The sequence below is a fragment of the Pleurodeles waltl genome, chromosome 11 (genome assembly GCF_031143425.1).
Source record: "Pleurodeles waltl isolate 20211129_DDA chromosome 11, aPleWal1.hap1.20221129, whole genome shotgun sequence".
NCBI lineage: Eukaryota > Metazoa > Chordata > Amphibia > Caudata > Salamandridae > Pleurodeles > Pleurodeles waltl.
The window spans coordinates 879,685,340-879,706,594 of record NC_090450.1 but is presented as its reverse complement, the minus strand read 5'-3'; the positions used below and the strand labels follow the sequence as shown (position 1 = coordinate 879,706,594).

Genomic DNA, 21,255 nt, shown 5'->3' with positions numbered 1-21,255 from the left:
TTTTTCCATATAAGAACCTATTGGCCTGGAGTTAAGTCATTGAGGGGCTGATTCTAACCTTGGCGGACGGCAGAGGCCGTCCGCCAAGGTTCCGCCGTCAGAACACCGCACCGCGGTCGAAAGACCGCGGCGGTGATTCTGAGATTTGCCCTGGGCTGGCGGGCGGCCGCCAAAAGGCCGCCCGCCAGCCCAGGGCAAATCAACCTTCCCACTAGGATGCCGGCTCAGAATTGAGCCGGCGGAGTGGGAAGGTGCGACGGGTGCAGTTGCACCCGTCGCGTATTTCAGTGTCTGCTAGGCAGACACTGAAATACTTTGTGGGGCCCTCTTACGGGGGCCCCTGCCGTGCCCATGCCAGTGGCATGGGCACGGCAGGGGCCCCCAGGGGCCCCGCGGCACCCCCTACCGCCATCCTTCACCCGCCAGGAACAGGATGGCGGTAGGGGGTGTCAGAATCCCCCATGGCGGCGCAGCAAGCTGCGCCGCCATGGGGGATTCTAAGGGCATATCTATCCGTAATGACAGGTGCATCACTTCTTGGATGGGGTGGCCATATGGGACAGGCGGAGATCAGAGGCCTCTGGTCTCCAGCGGAGTCTGGACTCCATGTCAGTCTTTTGGAGCTCCGGGCAATCAGGCTTGCATTGAAAGCATTTCTTCCCTCACTCAAAGAGAGAGTGCTGCAAGTGTTTATGGACAACACTACCTTCATGTGCTACTGCAACAAACAGGGCGGAGTAGGATCCTGGAGCCTTTGTCAGTAGGCGCTGCACCTTTGGACATGGTTGGCACATCAAGACATAACCCTGATAGTTCAATATCTGTCTGGCTCGCTGAACGCCAGAAGAGAGGAACTCAGCTGTCGATGCATAGCCGATCACGAAAGGTGTCACCTTCCGGAGGTGGCGCAAGTTCTCTTTAAGCAGTGCGTAGAGCCTTTGTTAGATCGGTTTGCTTCTGCATAGAACACGCATTGTCAGCTGTTTTGCGCGTTGGATTTTCCAAGACGGCACTCGCTCAGTGACACTTCATCTTGAGTGGACCTCCGGCCTCCTTTATGCCTTACCATTCTGTCCAGAGTTCTCATGAAGATCAAGGATGACCGGGCCCAAGTAATCTTGGTGGCTCTAGACTGGGCACGGAGAGTATGGTATCCAGAGCTACTGAGCATGGCCACCGGACTGCCCCTTCGGGAGGATCTTCTGTCGCAGCAACAGGTGACGGTTCTCCACCCAATCCTGTCCAATCTCCGCCTTCATGCATGGAGATTAAGCGGCAGTAGTTGACAGCTTTTGACCTTCCACCCAAAGTCTGTCATGTCATCTTGGCAGCTAGGAGTCCCTCCACCAAACGGTATACGCCTGTCGTTGGCATAAATTTGTGGCATGGTGTACCCACAAATCTGTTGATCCCTTTTCTGCTCCTCTATCTGAGGTTCTTTTGTTCATTCTTTCTTTAGCCCAGCAGTGCTTCTCTCTGGGCACCCTTAAAGGCTATTTATCGGCTATCTCAGTCTTTCTTAGGTTGCCTGATCAGCCTTCTCTTTAAGTCTACCATTATCAGTCGCTTCCTTAATGGCCTCAACCATTTGTTTCCTCCCACGCTGTTTATCATGCCTCATTGGGACCTCAATCTTGTCCTTTCTTAATGTGTGCTCCCTTTGAGCCGTTACACATTTGTCCCTTACGGCTCCTTACTTTCAAAACAGCTTTTCTTGTTGCCATCACTTCTGCTCGCAGAGGGGGTGAGCTTCAGGATCTGTCTTCTAACCCCCCCATTTTTTTCTGTGCACCCTGACAAAGTGGTGTTACGCACTAGGGCCTCATTCCTTCCCAAAGTCGTTACACCTTTTCATGTAGGCCAGTCCATCACTTTGCCTACTTTTTACGCACCTCCAAATCCTTCTCATGAGGAGGAGAGACTCCACCACCTGGATCCAAAAAGAGCGTTGGCATTCTATCTCAATCGTACTAAAGATTTTCAGGTGGACGATCAACATGTGTAGGTGCGAAGAAAGGGAGGGCAGTGCAGAAACGTTACCATCTCGTGATGGGTCCTTCTTTGCATCAAGAAGTGCTACTCTTTGGCAAAGAAGCAGTCCTCTAAGGGCTTGTGCGCTCATTCCACCAGAGCAACTGCTGCTTCCACAGTGTTAGCACACAGAGTTACTGTCCTGGATTTCTGCCAGGCAGCAACTTGGGCATCCTTACACACGTTTACTAAACATTACTGCCTGAACAGTCAGGTTCAGTTTTGTAGGGACGGCTACTTAGGTCGTTTGGTCCTGCAGGACTTTCTAGTATGATCTTGGTTCACAGCCCAACTCCGAGGATGGCATTGCTTGGGTATCTATTCTAAGGTAAGGAATCCGCAACTTGAAGTCTATCAGATGTTCAGGTTACTTACCGTCGGTAACCATGTATCTGGTAGAGAAATATTCTAGTTACCGATTCCTTACCAACCCACCCATCCTCCCCGCTTGTGAACTGATTTCTATGGACCGGGCGTCCCCATTCAGGGCCTTAGCTCTGGCACAACAATTTCAGTGTTCTTCGCAGCTCTGCGCTTTGGCGTGGAAGGTCGAGAAAAGAAACTGACATCACTGTGCTGAGGCAGCGTCTATGTACTACTCCCGATGTCATCATGGCGACTACGATGCCTGCGGAGTCGACCAACGCCACCTAATGATGCACAAGGATATTGCTCGAAGAAAAATCTACGGATCCAGTCTGACGCCAGGGGAAAATTTCAAGGTAAGGAATCTGCAACTATAATATGTCTCTACCAGGTACATTGTTACCGAAGGTAAGTAACTTGTACATTTGTAAGTCACCCCCACAAAGAGCCTACAGCCCTAAGGAAGGGTACATTATATCATATGTGAGGACATATCTGCATGAGCTGATATGTCCCTACTATGTCTTTGTCAATTCGTAGACATAGTAAGTGAACAGTGCAGCCATTTTGAGTACATGTGCAGGACGCTGGTCATTAAGAGTTCCCCAGCTGCATGATGGGTTCACTGAAACTAGGTATGTTTGGTATCAGATATCTCATATTAATAAACCAATACTGAATCTAGTGATGGATTTATTAAAACATGCACTCAGAGGGCACCTTAGAGGTGCCTCCTGAAATCCTACCCAACTGCTAGTTTGTTAGCTGACTGGTCTAAACCAGTGCAGCCACTCTAGACTGACCTCCTGAGGTGAGTGCGCCCATGCTCGTGGAAGCCAGGAACAAAATACTGTTCTGGTCAGAGGTGTTACACCTCTTCTAGGCAGAATGGACATTCAAGGTTGGGAAGCGTCAAAGTGCATGCTGCCTTTGTAATGTGACCCAGGGCCCTCCAGATGATGGAGATGATCACCCCCTATCCTGACTCCACTTATTGGCAGGACCGTCGGGAAAATAGTAAGATTAGGAGGTGTGCCCAGATCATGCCAGTCCCACCCCTAAGGTGGACAAGTTGATGTGGACACCACTTTTCAAATTCCTCCATCTTGTTTTGGACAGAATTAGTATTTTAGGGTCAGAGTTGTGCCCACTTCCCAACAGAAATGGTCATATAGAGGGTGTAGTCACCCTAAAGTTATGCAACCCATTAGCTGTTACCTAGCACTCCCTGTAATGCCCCTAAATTGAGTATTTAGGGGGAACCTCTGATTTCAAGAAATCGGATTTGACAGATCAAGAGAAGGACGAAGAATAGCCCCTGCCTTGCAAACAGCAAAAGAATTGTGGACATTTTGGCAAGAAACCCTGCCTGCTCGGATCTCTCTTGACAACTGTGACATAGTGACTCATCCTGCAAGCTGGACAGCTATCAAAGACTCGGGTAGCCTGCAAGCACTTCAAAACCACTGCCAGGCTCCCTTGGAGTTAGAAGAGTTAGTTTCCTGCAGTCTGCAGGCACCACTGCCTTGCAGCTCCCAGGGCCAGACCGATGCCGCAGATGACTAGGAGATAGTACCTGTGCTCTAGAGGACCTGGACTGTCCCCTCACAAGTGTGATGACAGTGGGACCCACCGGAGCACCTGAGCGGCAATCCCCTGGGGGTATCAGACCTCCTGCACCAAGCATCAACAGTGACGGTTGGGGCAAGATTCTCACTGCACCAGGACCAATCAGCCCTTGAGGGACGCCGGCATCACTGAGACCCACTTTGTGAGTGGCCCAGCTGTCCTGATTTTGCTCCTGCCAGCTGGTTGACCCTGACAGCGAGGAGCCCAGTCGCCCTATCCACTCTGCACCTGAGCGTTTTGTTTGATTAATATTTTTCCTCTTTATTCATATTCTCCTTCTTTAGAACATTATCATTGTTCCCTTTCCCCGTAGCCTTGGCCTAAGAAGAATATGAATAAAGAGGAAAAAAAGACATTTTGAAAGAGAAATGATCTGAGGAGTTTTTACTTCATGTTTCTCTTTTTAGATTTGTTTGACCAATGAATATTTGGAAATTGTCACTCTGGGAACTAAGGAGTGGTGCTGGGACCTTGTTTTTCATTGATGGATCTATGGGCCCTTATGTCCTTTAAGGAGGATGAGGAGGACTGACCTTCCAGTTCCCTGCACCAAGAAAGTTGGAATATGGGCCTGTTGGGATAGATGCATCATAGGAGCATCCTGTCTTCCTGTAAATCATTTGTTGCCTCTCTTGAAATGTTAAGTCTCCCTGATAAAATCGAAAGAGGTGCAATGTGAAAAAAAGAGCTAGACACTATGGTGCAGATAGTCTCATGTTAAAAGAAACATCTTTTTTTATGGCACTTCTATAAATGTATTCAACGTATCCGATATATATGAGTCTATCATGCTGGCTTTTATAAGGCATCCAAAGACATCAAGTGGGGTGATAAATGATGCTGTCAAGTTATTTACCAGATACTCCAATCACATTGCTCATAGTATATGCCTCACCTCCAATAACTAAGGAGCTGTTCACTGATATCCCTGCCATTATTACAGCGGGCCTTCCTTGACTGGCAAACATTGGTGGCAATCCTAATGACTTTCTAAGTGGTACTACTGGCAGGTTAAGCTTCCTATTTGGAACCACCCCCCATCCACCTATCTCCTTGCATCCTTCCTGAGGACCCTAAGCCTCCATGAAATATGGAGAGACAATCATCTGGAGGCAGTAGGTTGCATCTGTTTCTCTGAGGCTCACAAATCACTCTCCTGTATTGACTTTTTTTCATGCCAGTGGCTTACCTGCATCTTAGCTCTGATATGACTGTATACCCTCAGAAGATATCTGACCTTGTACCACTCAGAATCCAAATTGAGCACCTATGGCCAAATACTCATCCTACATGGAAGTATATAGTTCCTGGTGGCTCACTAAGCAGGAATGCCTTGATATGCTGGGAGTGAGCACAGTGCAGTACTTTAAACTTAACATCGAAATTATAGACTTCCCGGCTACCCTATGGGGGAAGTGTATAAGGCAGTTATCGAGGAAAAATTATCTTGACAGTGTGCCATTACAAATTTGACAAAAAAGGAAATCTAGCTGACTTTGAGGATAACATGCAGGAGACAGAGGAGAAAGTTAGTGATAACTATACAGACATAAACTTACAGCTGCTGTCCCAAGCTAAATTGGAGTATCAGCACACATGCAGTTTGAAGAAAGCTGTAGTTGGCCTTTTAAATGCACAACAATGAGGATGGTAATAAAACGTGTAAATTATTGCACTGGCTAACCTGTAGGAAGTATCATAGTCAACACATCACAGACGAAGCAGATTAAATATGTCCAGAAGGGAAGTGGTTTTTGCATTTGCTAATTTCTATACAAAGCTGCTTAGCAGACTCCTACCACATGATGCAATACTTGGGTACCTTGTCAGACTCCCTCTCCCAACATTCTCACTGCATCAGAGTAGGACCTTAGAAGGGACACTAACAAAGGGCAAGATAGCTGATACCGTTGCCAAAGAGCAACTTGGAATACTCAAGACCCAAACAGGCTCTTAATTGATTTTTTTCTATTTCTCTCAAATACCCTTCTACAATCAATACATGTGGTCTATTTAAGGACATGGTAAGATAGTAAACTGCCAGGGAATAGGTATCAGTCACATATATTAATACTCACTTAACCTTATTAATCTGCAGACCAGTGTAATACATACAGGTTTATATCTTTAATCAACCTTGTGGCCAACGTACTGCTGGCAAAAGTGATGGTCATCTGTCTTAATAATGTAATTACTGATCTTGTACACCAGGGTCAAAGTGCTTTTATCCCCTGTAGACCAAAAGACATTATAAGAGAGACTGTATAATGCCATACAAATGGCACATAAATCATCAAAACCATTAGTGGTACTCTCAGATTCAGGAAAGTCCTTTAATAGCCTTGCTTGGGGCTGTCTCATTTCCCTATTAACATATCTGCGATTCAGCGTGATATTCATTGAACACCAAATATCAAACAGTACAACAAGGCCTTGGGTAGGAGTAGAAGAGGGAAAAGAGTTCCACTAAACAGTCATGTAAAGGCGTTTGTGGTCCACTCATAGAGATTGCGGTGGCAGCGTAAAGCTTTAAATATCTTGGCGTACAAATTGTCAAAACCGAAGAGTGAGCAAGAGTAGGCAATTTATACTCATCATTATATCATTCACACAAGAAGACACTGCACTAGTCTTAAGTTCCAATTTCATTTGATGGACAAATGTGCTTATTAATATGGTACTCTTACTCATTTACATACTCCTGAACTATCCATATTGTTTACCAACCGCTGTTCTTCCAGCTGTAAGTCAGCAACTGAGGATGTTTTTATTGTTGAGCAGGGTTCTGCTAGAGTAAGATTCAGTAAATATTAAAAATCACCATATTATTGTGAACTTGGCATTGTGGACCCAACATCGTATTACAGAGAAGCACATTTATATACACTCAATGATTGAATTTTTAGGCAGCAACTGACACCCAGCTAAGGTGGTCTTTGAGGCATGGGAACACATCACTGGGAAGACCTCTGCGAAACCCTGCTGTGGCTGGGCAGTAGGTTCCACAAGTGGCTGCACTGCTGAACGGTTTCAAAGGCTATGGTTGCCTTGCTATCTGAAACCTGGGCTACCATCCTTCATCAAATTGAAACAGGACCTTTTTCTCAAAAACACTCAATTCTTTGGATACTTAAAACTGTGTCATACAGTCTCCCCGTATATAACGCACAACACAGAACGCCTAGATAAAACCTCTTTGGAGGCAAACTCCCCATTTCCCAGCTGCTTTCCTGGGTGAGAGTATTGGTTCTGTATAAATCTCTTATAATGAACACAGGTGAAATGTTTCCAAAATTGAGGAAACAATAGGAAAAATACCTCAGCTTTCCAGTCAAAGAGGAATGGACATTTACGTTGATGGCTTCCAACAAGTCTGCAATGTTCACTTGTTACCTTTTAGTACAATATAAATACCTACACAGAATTTACTTGACCTCCAAACATGTTTGACAGATGAAGAGAAGTCTAAAAGCCTCCTGTCTCCAATGCATTGCAAAGGTTGGCGATGTTCTTCACACTGACCTGGCCTTGCAGAATTGTTCGATCTTTTTCTGGAGGCTTTGATACAGTCACGAATCGCCCAATACACCTCTCTCCAAACATAGTTCTAGTAAACTTGGTTGAGGATGAGGGGTTGACGCATGCTTAACAAAGCTTTCATACATCTGTGCTTAGAAGTAGGGAAGAGAGAAGTTGCCCCAAACTTAAGGGACCATAATTACCCCAGTATTTCCAGATGAAAGGCCAGTATGAAAATTTGCTATACACTGCACAATCCCATATACAGAGCAGGCAGATGCCCCACAAACATGACCAGATATGGGATAAATGACAGCATACATAGATGAACATATGCTGTGTCAATGTGAATTGTTAAATCCAAAATAAATGTAAACTAATAATAGATGTACAGTTGTTTTAAATAACTACACAGTCCATTATTGTGAATATGTGAAACTATGGTTTTGTCCGCAGGTGATAGTTCCTTACAAGTAATAATGTAAAAACGTATTAACAATAAAAGAAGTAAGCCATGCCAAACAGCATGGTTCACATGCAGTTTATAGTCCTTCTGAATTAGTATTCGTAAATTCGACCACTAGGGTGTTTTTTAAACCTCTTTTTTTGTGCATCTCTGTGCAATCTAGCTACACTTTATTCTCTTTGAGGTATACACTAAGCTTCAGCGATGTACATTATTATGATGTAATTAGTTGCATCATGATGAAGGTATTGTGAGATCATCTCTTGGGATTCAAGATCAAACTTGATATGATGTCACTACATGTGATGTCATTGAGGTCGAAGAGTGTGTGAGATCACTTCCGCTACCTCTGGTGTTTTGGTGAATTGGCATTCATGGAATAGAAAAGCACAAAAACTTACAAATCCTACCTAGTGTTCTCAAAAGGATTATACTGTGGTTAGATTTCAGAGGAAGCAGTCTGGTTCTAAACCCATTCCCCACTGATTATTTAGATAGTGTACAGAACTTTGAAATTAATTGTGAGTCATTGAGTGTTTCTAGAGAGTCACAGGAGTATTTTTTGGTGCCTTAGGTATGTTTTGTACTTCTTCAGCAATAGGTACAGTCTAGCAGGTCGGTTCTGTATTCTCCATTGTTTTGAAATTTCCTTTACTTGGGGGCTCCTATGTAAACTGAATTAAAATAGTCTCTATGTGGCAACACTGTCCCTCTTGCTACTGAGAACTGTTGTTTAAAGGAAAACTATTAGTCGACCTATAGTCTCGGGTTTTATACTGTTCTTACTGGCATGGGGGCTTCACCCAGCTCAGTGATTGATACAAATGGAAGATTGCTTCAGCTGAATATTATCATACAGAAGTAGGTGTGCTATATGAACTTCAAGATCCTAGTAATATGCTCTTAATTGTTTCCTAATTAGATGTGGTTTTGTGTATTGTTAGCATACATTTTGAATTGCAGATCAGTGTGACTCCATATGCTAAAGACTGCATGTAAATGTTGAAAACTGGAGGTGAAAACTCTGCATGTCTTGGGTGTGACTGATAAAATGGTTTTGCTGATTTTCACTTGTTGACTTAGACCTGTCAGGAAGGACCGATTCACTGTCCTGCTAAAAAAGACAGATTATGAGGATCTCTGGTTGTGTTACATTCAGCGATGAGAGAATTTCTGCTCTAATGTTGACCATGGTGGCTTCTGTGCCTTGTAAACTATGAATTCTTAGCTGTAGGCAATAAGTATGTTATAGGCCTCTGGGAAATGGCCTGGTTTTACCTGATTTCTCATTTGAGGAGCTTGCTTGCAAGGATTTTTTTGGCTAGGTCTTTGTGATTAGATTTTTTTTCCGTTGGAAGTGGGCTCCTGCCTACATATGTTAAAGCATCTGGGACTATGTTTTGGATGATTGACATTTCCAGAAGCTCTGTTACTTCAGGGTCCCATATTCAATCGTATATCAGTACTGCTGGGCATGATTTTGCTTGCAAGTTGCGCACTGAGTTTCTCTGTTATATTTCTGGACATGTTGCCTGCTTGTTTGAATTAATTAGTGAATCGATCAACAGAATTTTGGACACTTTAATTATCGTAGTTGTTTGTTAGACTTGTTCAATTGATAGAATGAGTAGCAAAAGGCAGGGATTTTCAGTGGGCTGATAGTCAAATTGGCTCAAAGGATTAGTATATTCTGATGGATACAACTACCTGTGGATTCCTCACCTAAAGAATTTTACCCACGCACCAGCATTCGACAATATCTTCACAAAGGTCTGGATGGCATCTGGAGTGCTTTTGAATGAAGTCTGCACCTGTGATCTAATCAATGCTTTTGAACATATTGTTGCTGTCATGCTTCTGTTAGTATGTCTTATTTTTGACACGCAGACTACCCTGTCATCTCAACCCATGTGTTTTCATGTTGTCCTTTGAGTTTTGGACTTTCTGCACTGATGTTTTAGTTTTTGACCTATCATTTCGTGTTGTGCCAGGGATCAATTAAACCAATTATTCATCACATCGTTAGTTTTTGTTATTAATCTTCATTTAGCATTATGGATCTGAATCTATTGGTGCTGGGTGAGCTGATCTCAGTAGAAGAACTGGAACAAGATCTTGATTAGATTCTTTAGAAGCCTGCAAGGAATTTGGGTCACTGCACATTGAATGCTAGCACAAGTCGTAGAGAATTGTCTTTAAAGACTGACTTCTGAGGTTAGGTGTAGGAAACTGGCTCTGTATATACTATCTCAAAGTGAGAGACAGTGTGCACGGAGTCCAGGGGTTTCCCTTAGAGGTTGATAGTGGCAATAATTGATAATACTAATGCCCTATTTTGTGGTAGTTTGGTCGAGCAGTTAGGCTTATCAGAAGGCAGTGCTAAGCATTTGTTGTACACACACAGGCAATAAATGAGAACACACACTCAATGACTCAACTCCAGGCCAATAGGTTTTTACATAGAAAAATATTATTTTCTTAATTTATTTTAGAACCACAAGATTCAGATTTCAAGTAAATACAGAAATTGTAAGGTACTTGGCATAGATAAATATAGAATTTTGAATGAAAACAGTAATGTACACAGTTTGGCATAAAATGGCAATAAGCAAATTTAAAAGTGGACTTAGTGCAAAATTCAACAGTTCCTGGGGGAGGTCAGTAAAGGTTAGTTTGTCAGGTAAGTAAAGCACTTACAAGTTCAGTCTCTGGGGCATAGGCAGCCCACCGTTGGGGGTTCAAGTTAACCCCTAACACCCAGCACCAGCAACACAGGGCCGGTCAGGTGCAGAGGTCAAAGAGGGGCCCAAATAACATAGATGCCTATGGAGACTAGGGGTGCTCCGGTTCCAGTCTGCTAGCAGGTAGGTACCGGCAACCTCGGGGAGCAGACCAGGGGGGTTTTGTATAGCTCTGGGGGGGGTGCACAAAATACACCTTCAGCAGCACAGGGGCGGCCAGGTGCAGTGTGCAAACAAGGCATCAGGTTTTGCATTGGAATCAATAAAGGGACCCAGGGGTCACTCTGGCAATGCAGACAGGGCAGGGGGAGGCTTCTCGGACCAGCCACTGACTGGGCAAAGATGAGGGCCTCCTGCTGGTTACTCTTGCACCAGCAGTTGGTTCCTCTCGGGCCTGGGGGCTGCGGGTGCAGTGCTTCTTCCAGGAGTCGGGTTCCTTGTTACCGGGCAGTCGCGGTCAGAGGGGGGGGGGGGGGTCCTCTGGATTCTCTCTGCAGGCATCATCGTGGGGGTGCAGGGAGGTCGTCTCAGGGTGGACACGTCATGGGATTTGCCTAGAGGTCCTCTATGCAGTGTTGGTTTCTCTGGACACGGGCCGGAGGCATCGGGTGCAGAGTGGTGGGGACTCACGCTTCAGGAGTGAGGTGGGAGTCCCTTTTAAGATGTTTTTTTCATTGTTGCTTTCGACAGAGCCGCTGTCCGTGGGATTTTCTTGGTCCTTTGGATTTGCAGGGCAGTCCTCTGAGTCGGCAGAGGTCACTGGGCCTGCAGGATGTGTCGCTGTTGCAGGTTCTCTGAATCTGGAGACAGGCCGGTAGGGCTGGGGCCAAAGCAGTTGTCGTCTCCTTCTCTGCAGGGTTTTCAGGTCAGCAGTCCTTCTTCTTGTTGGTCATCGGAATCTGATTTCCTGGGTTCAGGGTCACCCCTAAATACTAGATTTAGGGGTGAGTTAGGGCTGGAGGGCAGTAGCCAATGGCTACTGTCCCTGCGGGTGGCTACACCCTCCTTGTGCCTCCTCCCTTTGGGGCAGAGGGCACATCCCTAATCCTATTGGGCTAAATCCTCCATACCAAGATGGAGGATTTTCTAAGGAAGGGGTCACCTCAGCTCTGGACACCTTAGGGCCTGTCCTGGCTGGAGGGTGAGTCCTCCTTGTTTTTCTCATTAACTCCTCCGGACTTGCCACCAAAATTGGGGGCTGTGTCTGGGGGGTGGGACTCTCCACTAGCTGGAGTGCCCTGGGGTGTTGTAACACCAGGGTTGAGCCTTCGAGGCTCACTGCCAGGTGTTACAGTTCCTGTAGGAGGAGGTTTGAAGCACCTCCACCCAGGACAGGATTTGTTCCTGGTCACAGAGTGCACAAAGGCACTCGCCCCATGTGGCCAGAAACTAGTCTAGAAGTGGCAGGCTGGCAGAGACCGGTCAGGCTAGCACTAGGACTTGCATGCAGGGGGCATTTCTAAGATTCCCTCTGAGTGCATGTCTCAATAAATCTCACACTGGCATCAGTGTGGATTTCTTGTGCTGAGAAGTTTGATACCAAACTTCCCAGTATTCAGTGTAGCCATTGTGGAACTGTGGAGTTTGTGTTTAACAAACTCCTAGACCATATACTCTTCATGGCTACCCTGCACTTTCAATGTCCAAGAATTGACTTACACTGTAGGGGCATAGTGCTCATGCAGCTATGCCCTCACCTGTGGTATAGTGCACCCTGCCATAGGGCTGTAAGGCCTGCTAGAAGGGTGACTTACCTAAGCCATAGGCAGTGGGTTGTGGGCATGGCACCCTCAGGGGAGTGCCATGTCGACTTAGTCTTTTTCTCCCCCCCACACACACAAGCTGTGAAGCAGTGTGCATGTGCTGAGTGAGGGGTCCCCAAGGTTGCATAATACATGCTGCAGCCCTCAGAGACCTTCCCTGGCCACAGGGCCCTTGTTACTGGGGGTACCATTTACAAGGGACTTAACTGTGTGCCAGGGCTGTGCCAATTGTGGAGACAAAGGTACAGTTTTATGGAAAGAACACTGGTGCTGGGGCCTGGTTAGCAGGGTCCCAGCACACTTTCAGTCAAAGCTGGAATCAACAAAAGGCAAAATGTTAGGGGGTAACCATGCCAACAGTGGCATTTTCCTACATTAGGGTTCAGCGAAAAACACTAAAGTTATTATTTTCTCTAGAAAGGAAGCAATCTAGTCTGTTCTTTTTTGGCGCTATTGAATTTGAAATATCCAAGTGCTTGTACAAGAGCTCTCAGTGGTTTTGGTACAAATTAGTCTTAAGCTATGTTAGCGTATTATCTAAGGTTATTTGATACCATAATTTAAAATAAGAAGCTGCTATGGTTCCTCTAACCAAAGCTGATTATTAAAGCAGCATCTGGTGTCTGTTTTGTTCCCTAAGATCAAAGTGTTTAGAAAGGGTGAACCAATGAACTGTGCTTGTTAAATCAGAGTAGAACATTCTATTTTAGATATGATAGGAAGCCAGTGCAAGTCTTAAAGCCTGAGAGTCACATGAACAAAGTTAGGAGACGGTGAAACTGCCCTGGCAGCATAGTTCAGAATTTTCATTAACCTGCTCATTAACTTGTTGGTTGCACTCAAGAAAAATGCCTCACCTTAGTCAAGCCAATAATTGTCCCAGCTCGTATTGCACTTGCTTTTTCATCCTGCTCATAGTTGCCTATTAGACACTACTATTGTGTGTAATCAGCATAAACATGGAAGCCCCCCATTCTCCATCTCCGCCAGCACTTAAAGTAGTTGCTGTACATAATTTTGTACATGGTCAAGGAAAGGGAGTCTCGGCATTTAACCCTTGTGAATTGTTGAAGAAAATCCCTAAACCATCTGATAGAAAGGTCTGACACCGAGGCCACTCTCGATAAACAGGCAACCAAGATTCTGTGATCTATAGTGTTGAATGCACCCAAAAAGATTTTGATAGTTGAATTTTGTGTCTATATTAAATCTTGTTTCACTTTCTAAATGGAGGTGTCCTGACTTGTTATGGTATTTAGTCTGGTCTTTGGGTTTCACACTGTCTTGGGTACGTACAGAGTTTTAAAGGAAACCTTTTTTTTCATTTCTCTGTAATACTACAAAGGAGAAAGCTACCTTTATAAACCTTGACAAGCATGTGGTGAGTTAGTGAATCCATGTGCAAATTAGTTTTGCTATTTAACCTGACTTAAGCATTTCATTGGTGGAGGACTGTAAGGCAAGTAGTAACATTGGTAACATTTGTAAAAATGTTTAGGTGTTGTATATTATACTGTTCTTCTGCCGCGATATGCCTTGAGATGACTGCACAATCTCTTTGGACTAGACTTTTGTTTTATATAAGAAGGTTAACCTGCTGTTCAATAAAATCTTGGAGTTGCAGTCTATAAAGTGATATAATGTATATTTTCAGAAAGTAAAATAACATGGAATATTTGGGGTTTGCATTGTGTTTTTCAGGTGACATGTAGAGCTATTGGAATTGGAGCATACTTGGTAAGACTTGGTCAGCGTGTGATACAGGTGGAGAATTCTCACATCATTCTCACTGGAGCCAACGCTTTAAATAAGGTAATTATGTAACAGTACCACATTCCTTCTGTGCAGAGATGTTCACCTTGTTTGCTGTACCTTTTTAAGAGATTTCACAATACTTTGGTAGCAATAATTCACTTGAAATTCTATTAGTTGGATTGGGATTCCTTTAATCGGTATTTATTACTTTTTTAAAAATTATAACATAAGTGCAAGCAATGATCATAGCTATGCTAATCAAGTGCCTTATCAGGAGTTGGGTGGTCAGACCACCCAAACTCCAATACAGTGGTGGGGAGGCAGCTGCCAAGCCGGCAGCCTCCCCACCTCTGTATTCCGATGTTTCTGCCGAGCTGGCCAGCGGAAACAGAGTGGCAGCATTTGCCCTTGGCTCCCTCAGGGAGCCGAGGCAAATGATATCGCACAGATGGTGCCCTCAGCACCCTCGGAATGTGCACCGTCTCCCATAGCAAACAGTGCGCATTCCGTGTGGCTGACAGGAGGGCCCATTGCCCACGACATGGTCATGGTCAGTGTCGGGGTCCTCCTGTGGCTCCAATGCTGCCTTTCAGCCAGCCTTTTCATGGCAGGGACCCCGACATGAAAAGGCAGTGGAAAGAAAAGTTTTGATCAGCACGGCAGTGCCGAATTCAGCACTGCCGTTGTTGCTGACCATGACTTTCACCACCACCAACCCGTTGGGGGTCACTGATCATGAAGTTGCGGCGGCATGCTGGTGGTCCAATCGCCAGCATTGTAATGTGGCAGTTGGACCGCTAAGGTTGGGACGGTTTTACCGCTACCGGTACAGAGGTCCATGGACTGCCGTACTCGTGATTGGCCCCTCTCTAAATGCAACCATGGTAATGGTGAAATATATGCCCTTCCACCAATGACTCTCAGGCGATTCAAATGGTTCAGTTTGCATCCCTTTGCTTTTCCTAAGCCTTTTTCATTAGGCCTTATGCTTGGATTGCGAAACTCTTTTTTTGGGGCACCCTGGCAAATACTGTTTGCGAAAAAGTAAGGTCTCCATCCAACTAGTTAGTTCTTCGGACTCCATAATTCTAAGTTTCCTCTCTCTGTTACCACCTCTCTTATTCAGAGTGACCCTGTCAGTTCCATAAAAAGATAGCATGTCAGCATTGTGATCATGTACGTGAGGCCAGCATTGCGATCATGTACACAAGACCTACCCGTCTCCTGCCCCCTGCGGGTTTATTCATTGAGTATGTGTCTCATTTATCTTCTCTGTGAGTACAACAGATGCTTAGCACTACCCACTGATAAGCCTAACTGCTCATCCACACTTCCACAAATAGAGCATTAGTTCTATCTATTTTTGCTTCTGCAATTCCAATTGGGGATCCACTGGACTCTGCACAGTGTACTTCATTTTAGTGCACTGTGTAGAGACTCAGCTTCCTACAATAATGATCATGGGAATGAATCTTCCCCCACAGTATATGGACCTACAAGATGCCACTGGATTGGATACTTTCCTCAACATGGTACTTGGTTTCCCCCCTGGCCCTTAAACAGAAGAGACTGCCTCATTCACTATGAGCAGCTGAAATGCAGGGCTTGCAATTATATTATTGAGGTGAAAACCAGTGTCCGCACCTCGTACAGGCCCTTGCTTTCATTCGGCAAACCCTTGACTGACACCTTCATAGGTACATGGGGTAAACCTTGTCCCTGGGATCCAGTGGACAGACAAGGTAGCATGACACCACAGACCTGCTGCGGGTGAATCTGCCTTCCTGATGCAGCTGCCTTCTCCTAAGAGCCTAATAGTTCAGTCATCTACTAGCAGGGATGATTTCAATTTGTTCCCTACTAGCACCCCCTCCAGCTCACCCCCATTCTCAACCCCTCCCATCCTCCCCCCTCCATCCCCCCGAGAGTCGAAGATAATTTAGGCGTTTGGGGAGACAGATGTTTTTGTGTTTATATGTATTACCAGCACTATGGGACATGTTTGCAGAGATCTTGTTGCCACTGCTGAAGGAATTCCATGCCAATGTGGCTCAAATTATTCAGAATGGCGATGATACAACCAAATACATTATCAAGTCTGTTTGCCACTGTCTGTTTACACAGAACAGTATGGAATAGCGTGGTGTTCAAAATCCATGCATTGATAAGATCCATCGGCTTCTTGGGTGACGTTCACTCGTCACTCATGGATAAGCCTTTAGATCAGTCTCCCTATTTGAGTAGTGATTCTTCTCTAGAGCGTCTCAAAGAAAGCAGAGCCACAGCAGTCTCTCATAGCCTCTCCTCAGCCACCATGCAATATCCACAAACATTTTACCCATTTATTGGCACTACCAGGTGCTTTGCTTATAGGCCACACCAAGGCTCATCATCCCAGCAACAGGCACCTCAGTTCTTTTAGGATCAGGGGTCAGGGATCCAGCAGACAGCATCTAGGCCCTCCGGGACAACATACCTCCATCTTGAACCTCCTAGCTGCCCTAGTTTTCCCTTAGCTGCACATGACCTCAGTGTGGGAGGCAGAATCAGTCCTTGCCATCAGAGATGGCAGGCCATAATATCTGACATGTGGGTTCTGCAGAGAGTTCAAAGGGGCTACTCCCTGTCTTTCCTTTCTGATCTGCCACATTTCCCACCTATATCAAAGCATCTTCTGGTGGAGCACCATTTTGCTACAGGAAGTTTATAGAGACTTAAAGAGTCCCAGCGTCAGAAATTGGAACTTAATGTTACTCGTTCTATTTTCTAGTGCAGTAGGACAAATTCAGGTTCTATCTGACAGAGACAACTAGCTTCATATTCCTTATCTTAGAATTCTCCCCCAGGCGTCAGACTGGATCCAGATATTTTTCCTCAGCAGTACCTCTGCGTGTCAGTACAGGGCGTCGAGCAACTCCGCAGCAACATCATCCCCAGACATGACATCAGCGGAGTCAATATATTCCTTCCTCCAATTGCGTGACGCCATTTTCTTATTTACGCACAGCAATGCAGATCCGGTGCGAGTACAGTCGGTCTTTTGGCCTTTTTCTACCCGATCTTCAGGTATTTTTGTAAACTATTGTAAAAATGAGTGTATGTGCATTCTGGATTTAATCCCTGTGGATCCTGTTCCTGGCAAATGTCGGTCACAGATCCACATTGTGTCTCTTTATGGTGTCTGGAGTCTCATCACGATGCAGAAGACTGGAACGCCTGCCGTCACTTTCAGCTGAAGTCTTTGTGGGAGGTTGCATGTAGCTCCTCGCTGTGCGAATGGACAAAGTCCTCTTTTCACCCGCGTTGGAGCCATCTTCTGTGCTGTTGTTCACGGGTTCCTTCTTTCCCACGGGATGTTGTGGATTCTTTTGTTGTACTAACTCTTCTTGAGGCAGCGCTGTTCCTCCTTCTGGCCTACACAGGGATGTCCCTTGTTCTTTGGTTTTTCATCCTGGCACAACATCTAACTGTTTCCCCCTCATATCGACTGGAGGGGTATCGTAATGTTGTTTCCCTTGCTTGTGCAGGCTTTTTACGGCCTGGTTGGTGCCTTTTCCCTCGTCTTCCTTGTTCATTGTGATGGCTTGGGAAGCTTGCTACTTTTTGCTTCCTGTTGTCGGTCTTCCTTACATTATTTTTGATTGATCTGCTGCCGACAGGTTGTTTGGTCCCCTCCTGTGCACGCTTGCGGGGATTATTTCCTTCACAGGTGTCTCTTGTTTACCTGTTCATTGTTTCTGAGCACTGGTTCTGTCTGTTCCTTTCTGTACGTTCCATCCTTCTGGCTCAGGATGGGTTCTATGTTTTCCCTGTACCTCTGGTGTTTTTGACACCTTGTTTATTTTCTATCTTTCTTCCTTGGCCACGGCCACTGGCTTTCTTTCCACACTTCCACGTCCTCCTGGACATGTTCATAGACCCTCTCTCTTTCGTGGAGTGGGTTTTTTCAGACTCTTGTCTCCAATCCTGTTCCTTTCCTCACCTCGTCTTCCTTCGGGGTGCCACTATTGGTTTGCTTTTCGGTCATGCTCATTTCAATATATTCTGTCCCTTTTCTGCTGCATGATTCTATTAATTCCTTTTTGTGCTGCTGGTTGTTCTGCCTCCGGTTCCCAAATTAGGCTGCTTCCTTGTTTTTAAGTCTGTTTTCATCGCCTGGGCTATTTTATTCCACTTCATTTCTTTTCTCACATTCATTTGTTTGTTCTGGGTTCACATTGGACCTTCTATTTCTTTTACCTTGTTGTTCCAGTTTCGCTTCTGTATTATGTCTTTGACTTTCTCCCATACCCTGGCTTATGTATGTATGTACACTTTACACTTGTGTGCAGGACCTTGCTGGTTTTTTCCCCTTTATATTCCATTGGGGCATGGAGCTGCTTTCCCTGCTACTCCTTAGGCAACCATTGCTGGTCTGCCTGTACTCTTAAGGTTTTTCAGTAGTTCTTTTCCTGACCCTGTTTTCTGGCTTGGCTTGTGTGTGTTTGTCACATATCACCACTGCTGGGGTGGGTACTCTCACATTCTGACTGTGAGATTGTTTGTATAGCACGCTTATGGTTGTTCTTCTAATTTACCTCTTTTACACGTTTTCCCTTTCGTGTTTTCTGCTTCTGTCTCTGACTGTTTTTTTCGCAGTCTTCACTCTCCTATGGATGTGGTCGCTGCCTTGTTTCCTGTAGTCACTTTCCCTTACCAGTCCTGCCTTAGCATTTCCCCTGTGGATATGCAGGCCATTTTTTGATACGAGTACTCTGTTACTCTCTCGCCCTCTCCGTCTCGAGCCTGGTTATTCCTCTGTGTTACCGGGTTGTTCTTTGCAAGACTGGTGTGATCTATCTGCACCCCTCTACGGGAGGTGGGGGAGGCAGTGGGAGATTGCTTGGGTATCTAATTGTAAGATAAGGAATCTGCAGTTAGTTGTCTCTATCAGATGAACAAGTTGCTTACCTTCTGTAACGCCTTATCTGGTAGAGACACAGACTAGCTGCAGATTCCTTATCGACGCACCCATCCTCTCGGCTTGCGAACTGTGTACTCTTCAGTCTTGCTCAGGGTGATTTTTGGTGTTTTCTAGTTATTGATTATCTCATGACGTGTCTTTTCTTTTCTGGTTGGCCTATACACTATTACTCTGTTTTACTATTTCACTGCCAGTTTCTCTGTGGCTCTGCGTTGTTTCGCAGCTTCAGGTCACAGAAGAAACTGATGTCAGCGCGTCAGAGGAGGGAATATATGGACTCCGCTGACATCTTGTCCGGAACAGACGTCGCTCAACGCCCTCTACCGACGTGCAGAGGTACTGCTGAGGAAAAATTTCTGTATCCAGTCTGACGCCTGGGGGAGAATTCTAAGATAAGGAATCTGCGGCTTTTCTGTGTCTCTACCATATAAGGCATTACCAAAGGTAACTGACTTGTTCATCTGCCATGCATCTTGGAGCCTGTATGGTAGCTTTGGACCTGCAAGATGCCTATTTCCATGTTTGTTTTGCAGGCCCACTGTGGTTCAAGGTTAGTAAGGAGCACTTTCACTTTACTTGGCTCCCTTCTTCTACACTCACCAGTTCCCCTTGAGTGTTCACAAAGGTGATAATGGTGGTTGTAGCATACCTTCAGAGGTTTGGGATTTCAGTCCTCACCTATCTCGACTGCTGGCTATTGAAGGTATGTTCGCCACAGTCCGTCGCTTATCACCTCCAGCGAACAGCAAACCTGACATCATTGGGGTTCACTATCAATATGCCAAAGTCACGCCAGACTCCTTCACAGACATACCCTTTTCACTGCACTGTTTCTGGAAACGGTCTATTGGCCTCCTGAATCCTACTGGTCTAACTTGCCAGATGGCATACAGAGGCTCAGTCATGGGATCTGGAGCACCAAGGGAACCTATCGAATTCCATCTGGGTTTTGGAGGAGACTAGAAAAGATCTGCTATGGTGGTTGCTTGAACACAATTGGACCAGTTACCATCCCTTCTCCCTACCCCACCCAGAGCTGACAGTGGTGACTGATGCATCGCTATTGAGGACATCTTGGAGAGGTGCACATCAAAGGACTCTGGCAGAGACCTATCAGCACATTGATCTGTTGGAGTTGGGTGCCATTCACTTCTTTGAAAACCTTCCTGCAATCCATCAAGGGAAGGCTAGTGCAGGTTTGCATACACAACACCACCGCCATACAGTATTGCAACAAACAGAGCAGAGAGCGGCCCTGTGCCATGAGGCTCTGGAACTTCTCTGGTTGAGAAGTGTGGCACAATGATTAGAGCGGCAGACCCTGATGCAGAGATCTGGCCCAGGACCAGGGTTCAATTCCCTCCTCAACGGGTCTTGGGCTCAATTCCCTTGGACCAGATATTTCTCGCCCTCCGTGCCTAATCTAATTAATGGGTCCCACTCTGTAACTCTGGGCAATAGCTTGCTTAATCTCCACAACGGCCGTGACAGCGCTTGGATGCCTGGCTTCACCCTGGGGGTTGCCCAGGAGTGGGTGCCTCACAGGGAAAAGCCAGGAGGGGTTCCACAGCGGTATGCGTACAGCGCCTTGAGACCCTAATGGGTGAGTAGTGCGCTATACAGGTGCGAAGTTTACGTTTACCTCTGGAACTGGCTGAAATAGTAGGGCATGTCCCTGATTGTGCATATCCTGGTGGGATCTTAAAATGCTCGGACTGATGAACTCAGATGGTGATTGCTAGTGGATCACAAATGGCAGTTGTCCCATAGGTGGCACAGTACGTCTTCAGCAATGAGGAGAGCCCTGACTCGAACATGCAATATCAGCACTTTTGTCAGATGGAGTGCCCAAAAATCTAGTCTCTTGAAGACGTATTCTGGCTAGAGTGGAGCCTCTCCTGCCCCGATTCTACAGAAAATCAAGAATGATTGGGCCTAAGTCATGCTAGTGGCACCAGACTGGGCCAGGAGTGTACGTTACCTGGAACCTCTGGGCATGAGCATTAGTCCTCTGATCTGCAG

General features: G+C 45.7%; 1 protein-coding gene across 7 annotated transcripts in view; it reads left to right on the top strand.

Moving 5' to 3' along the window:
• Positions 1-21,255, top strand: part of ACACB (acetyl-CoA carboxylase beta) — a 1,528,264-nt gene that overhangs the window by 1,136,429 nt on the left and 370,580 nt on the right. For all 7 annotated transcript variants that reach the window (XM_069214760.1, XM_069214756.1, XM_069214757.1 and 4 more), the window contains one exon: positions 14,217-14,327. In XM_069214760.1, the coding sequence (XP_069070861.1) occupies positions 14,217-14,327 (111 nt within the window). The remainder of the gene's footprint in view (positions 1-14,216; positions 14,328-21,255) is intronic.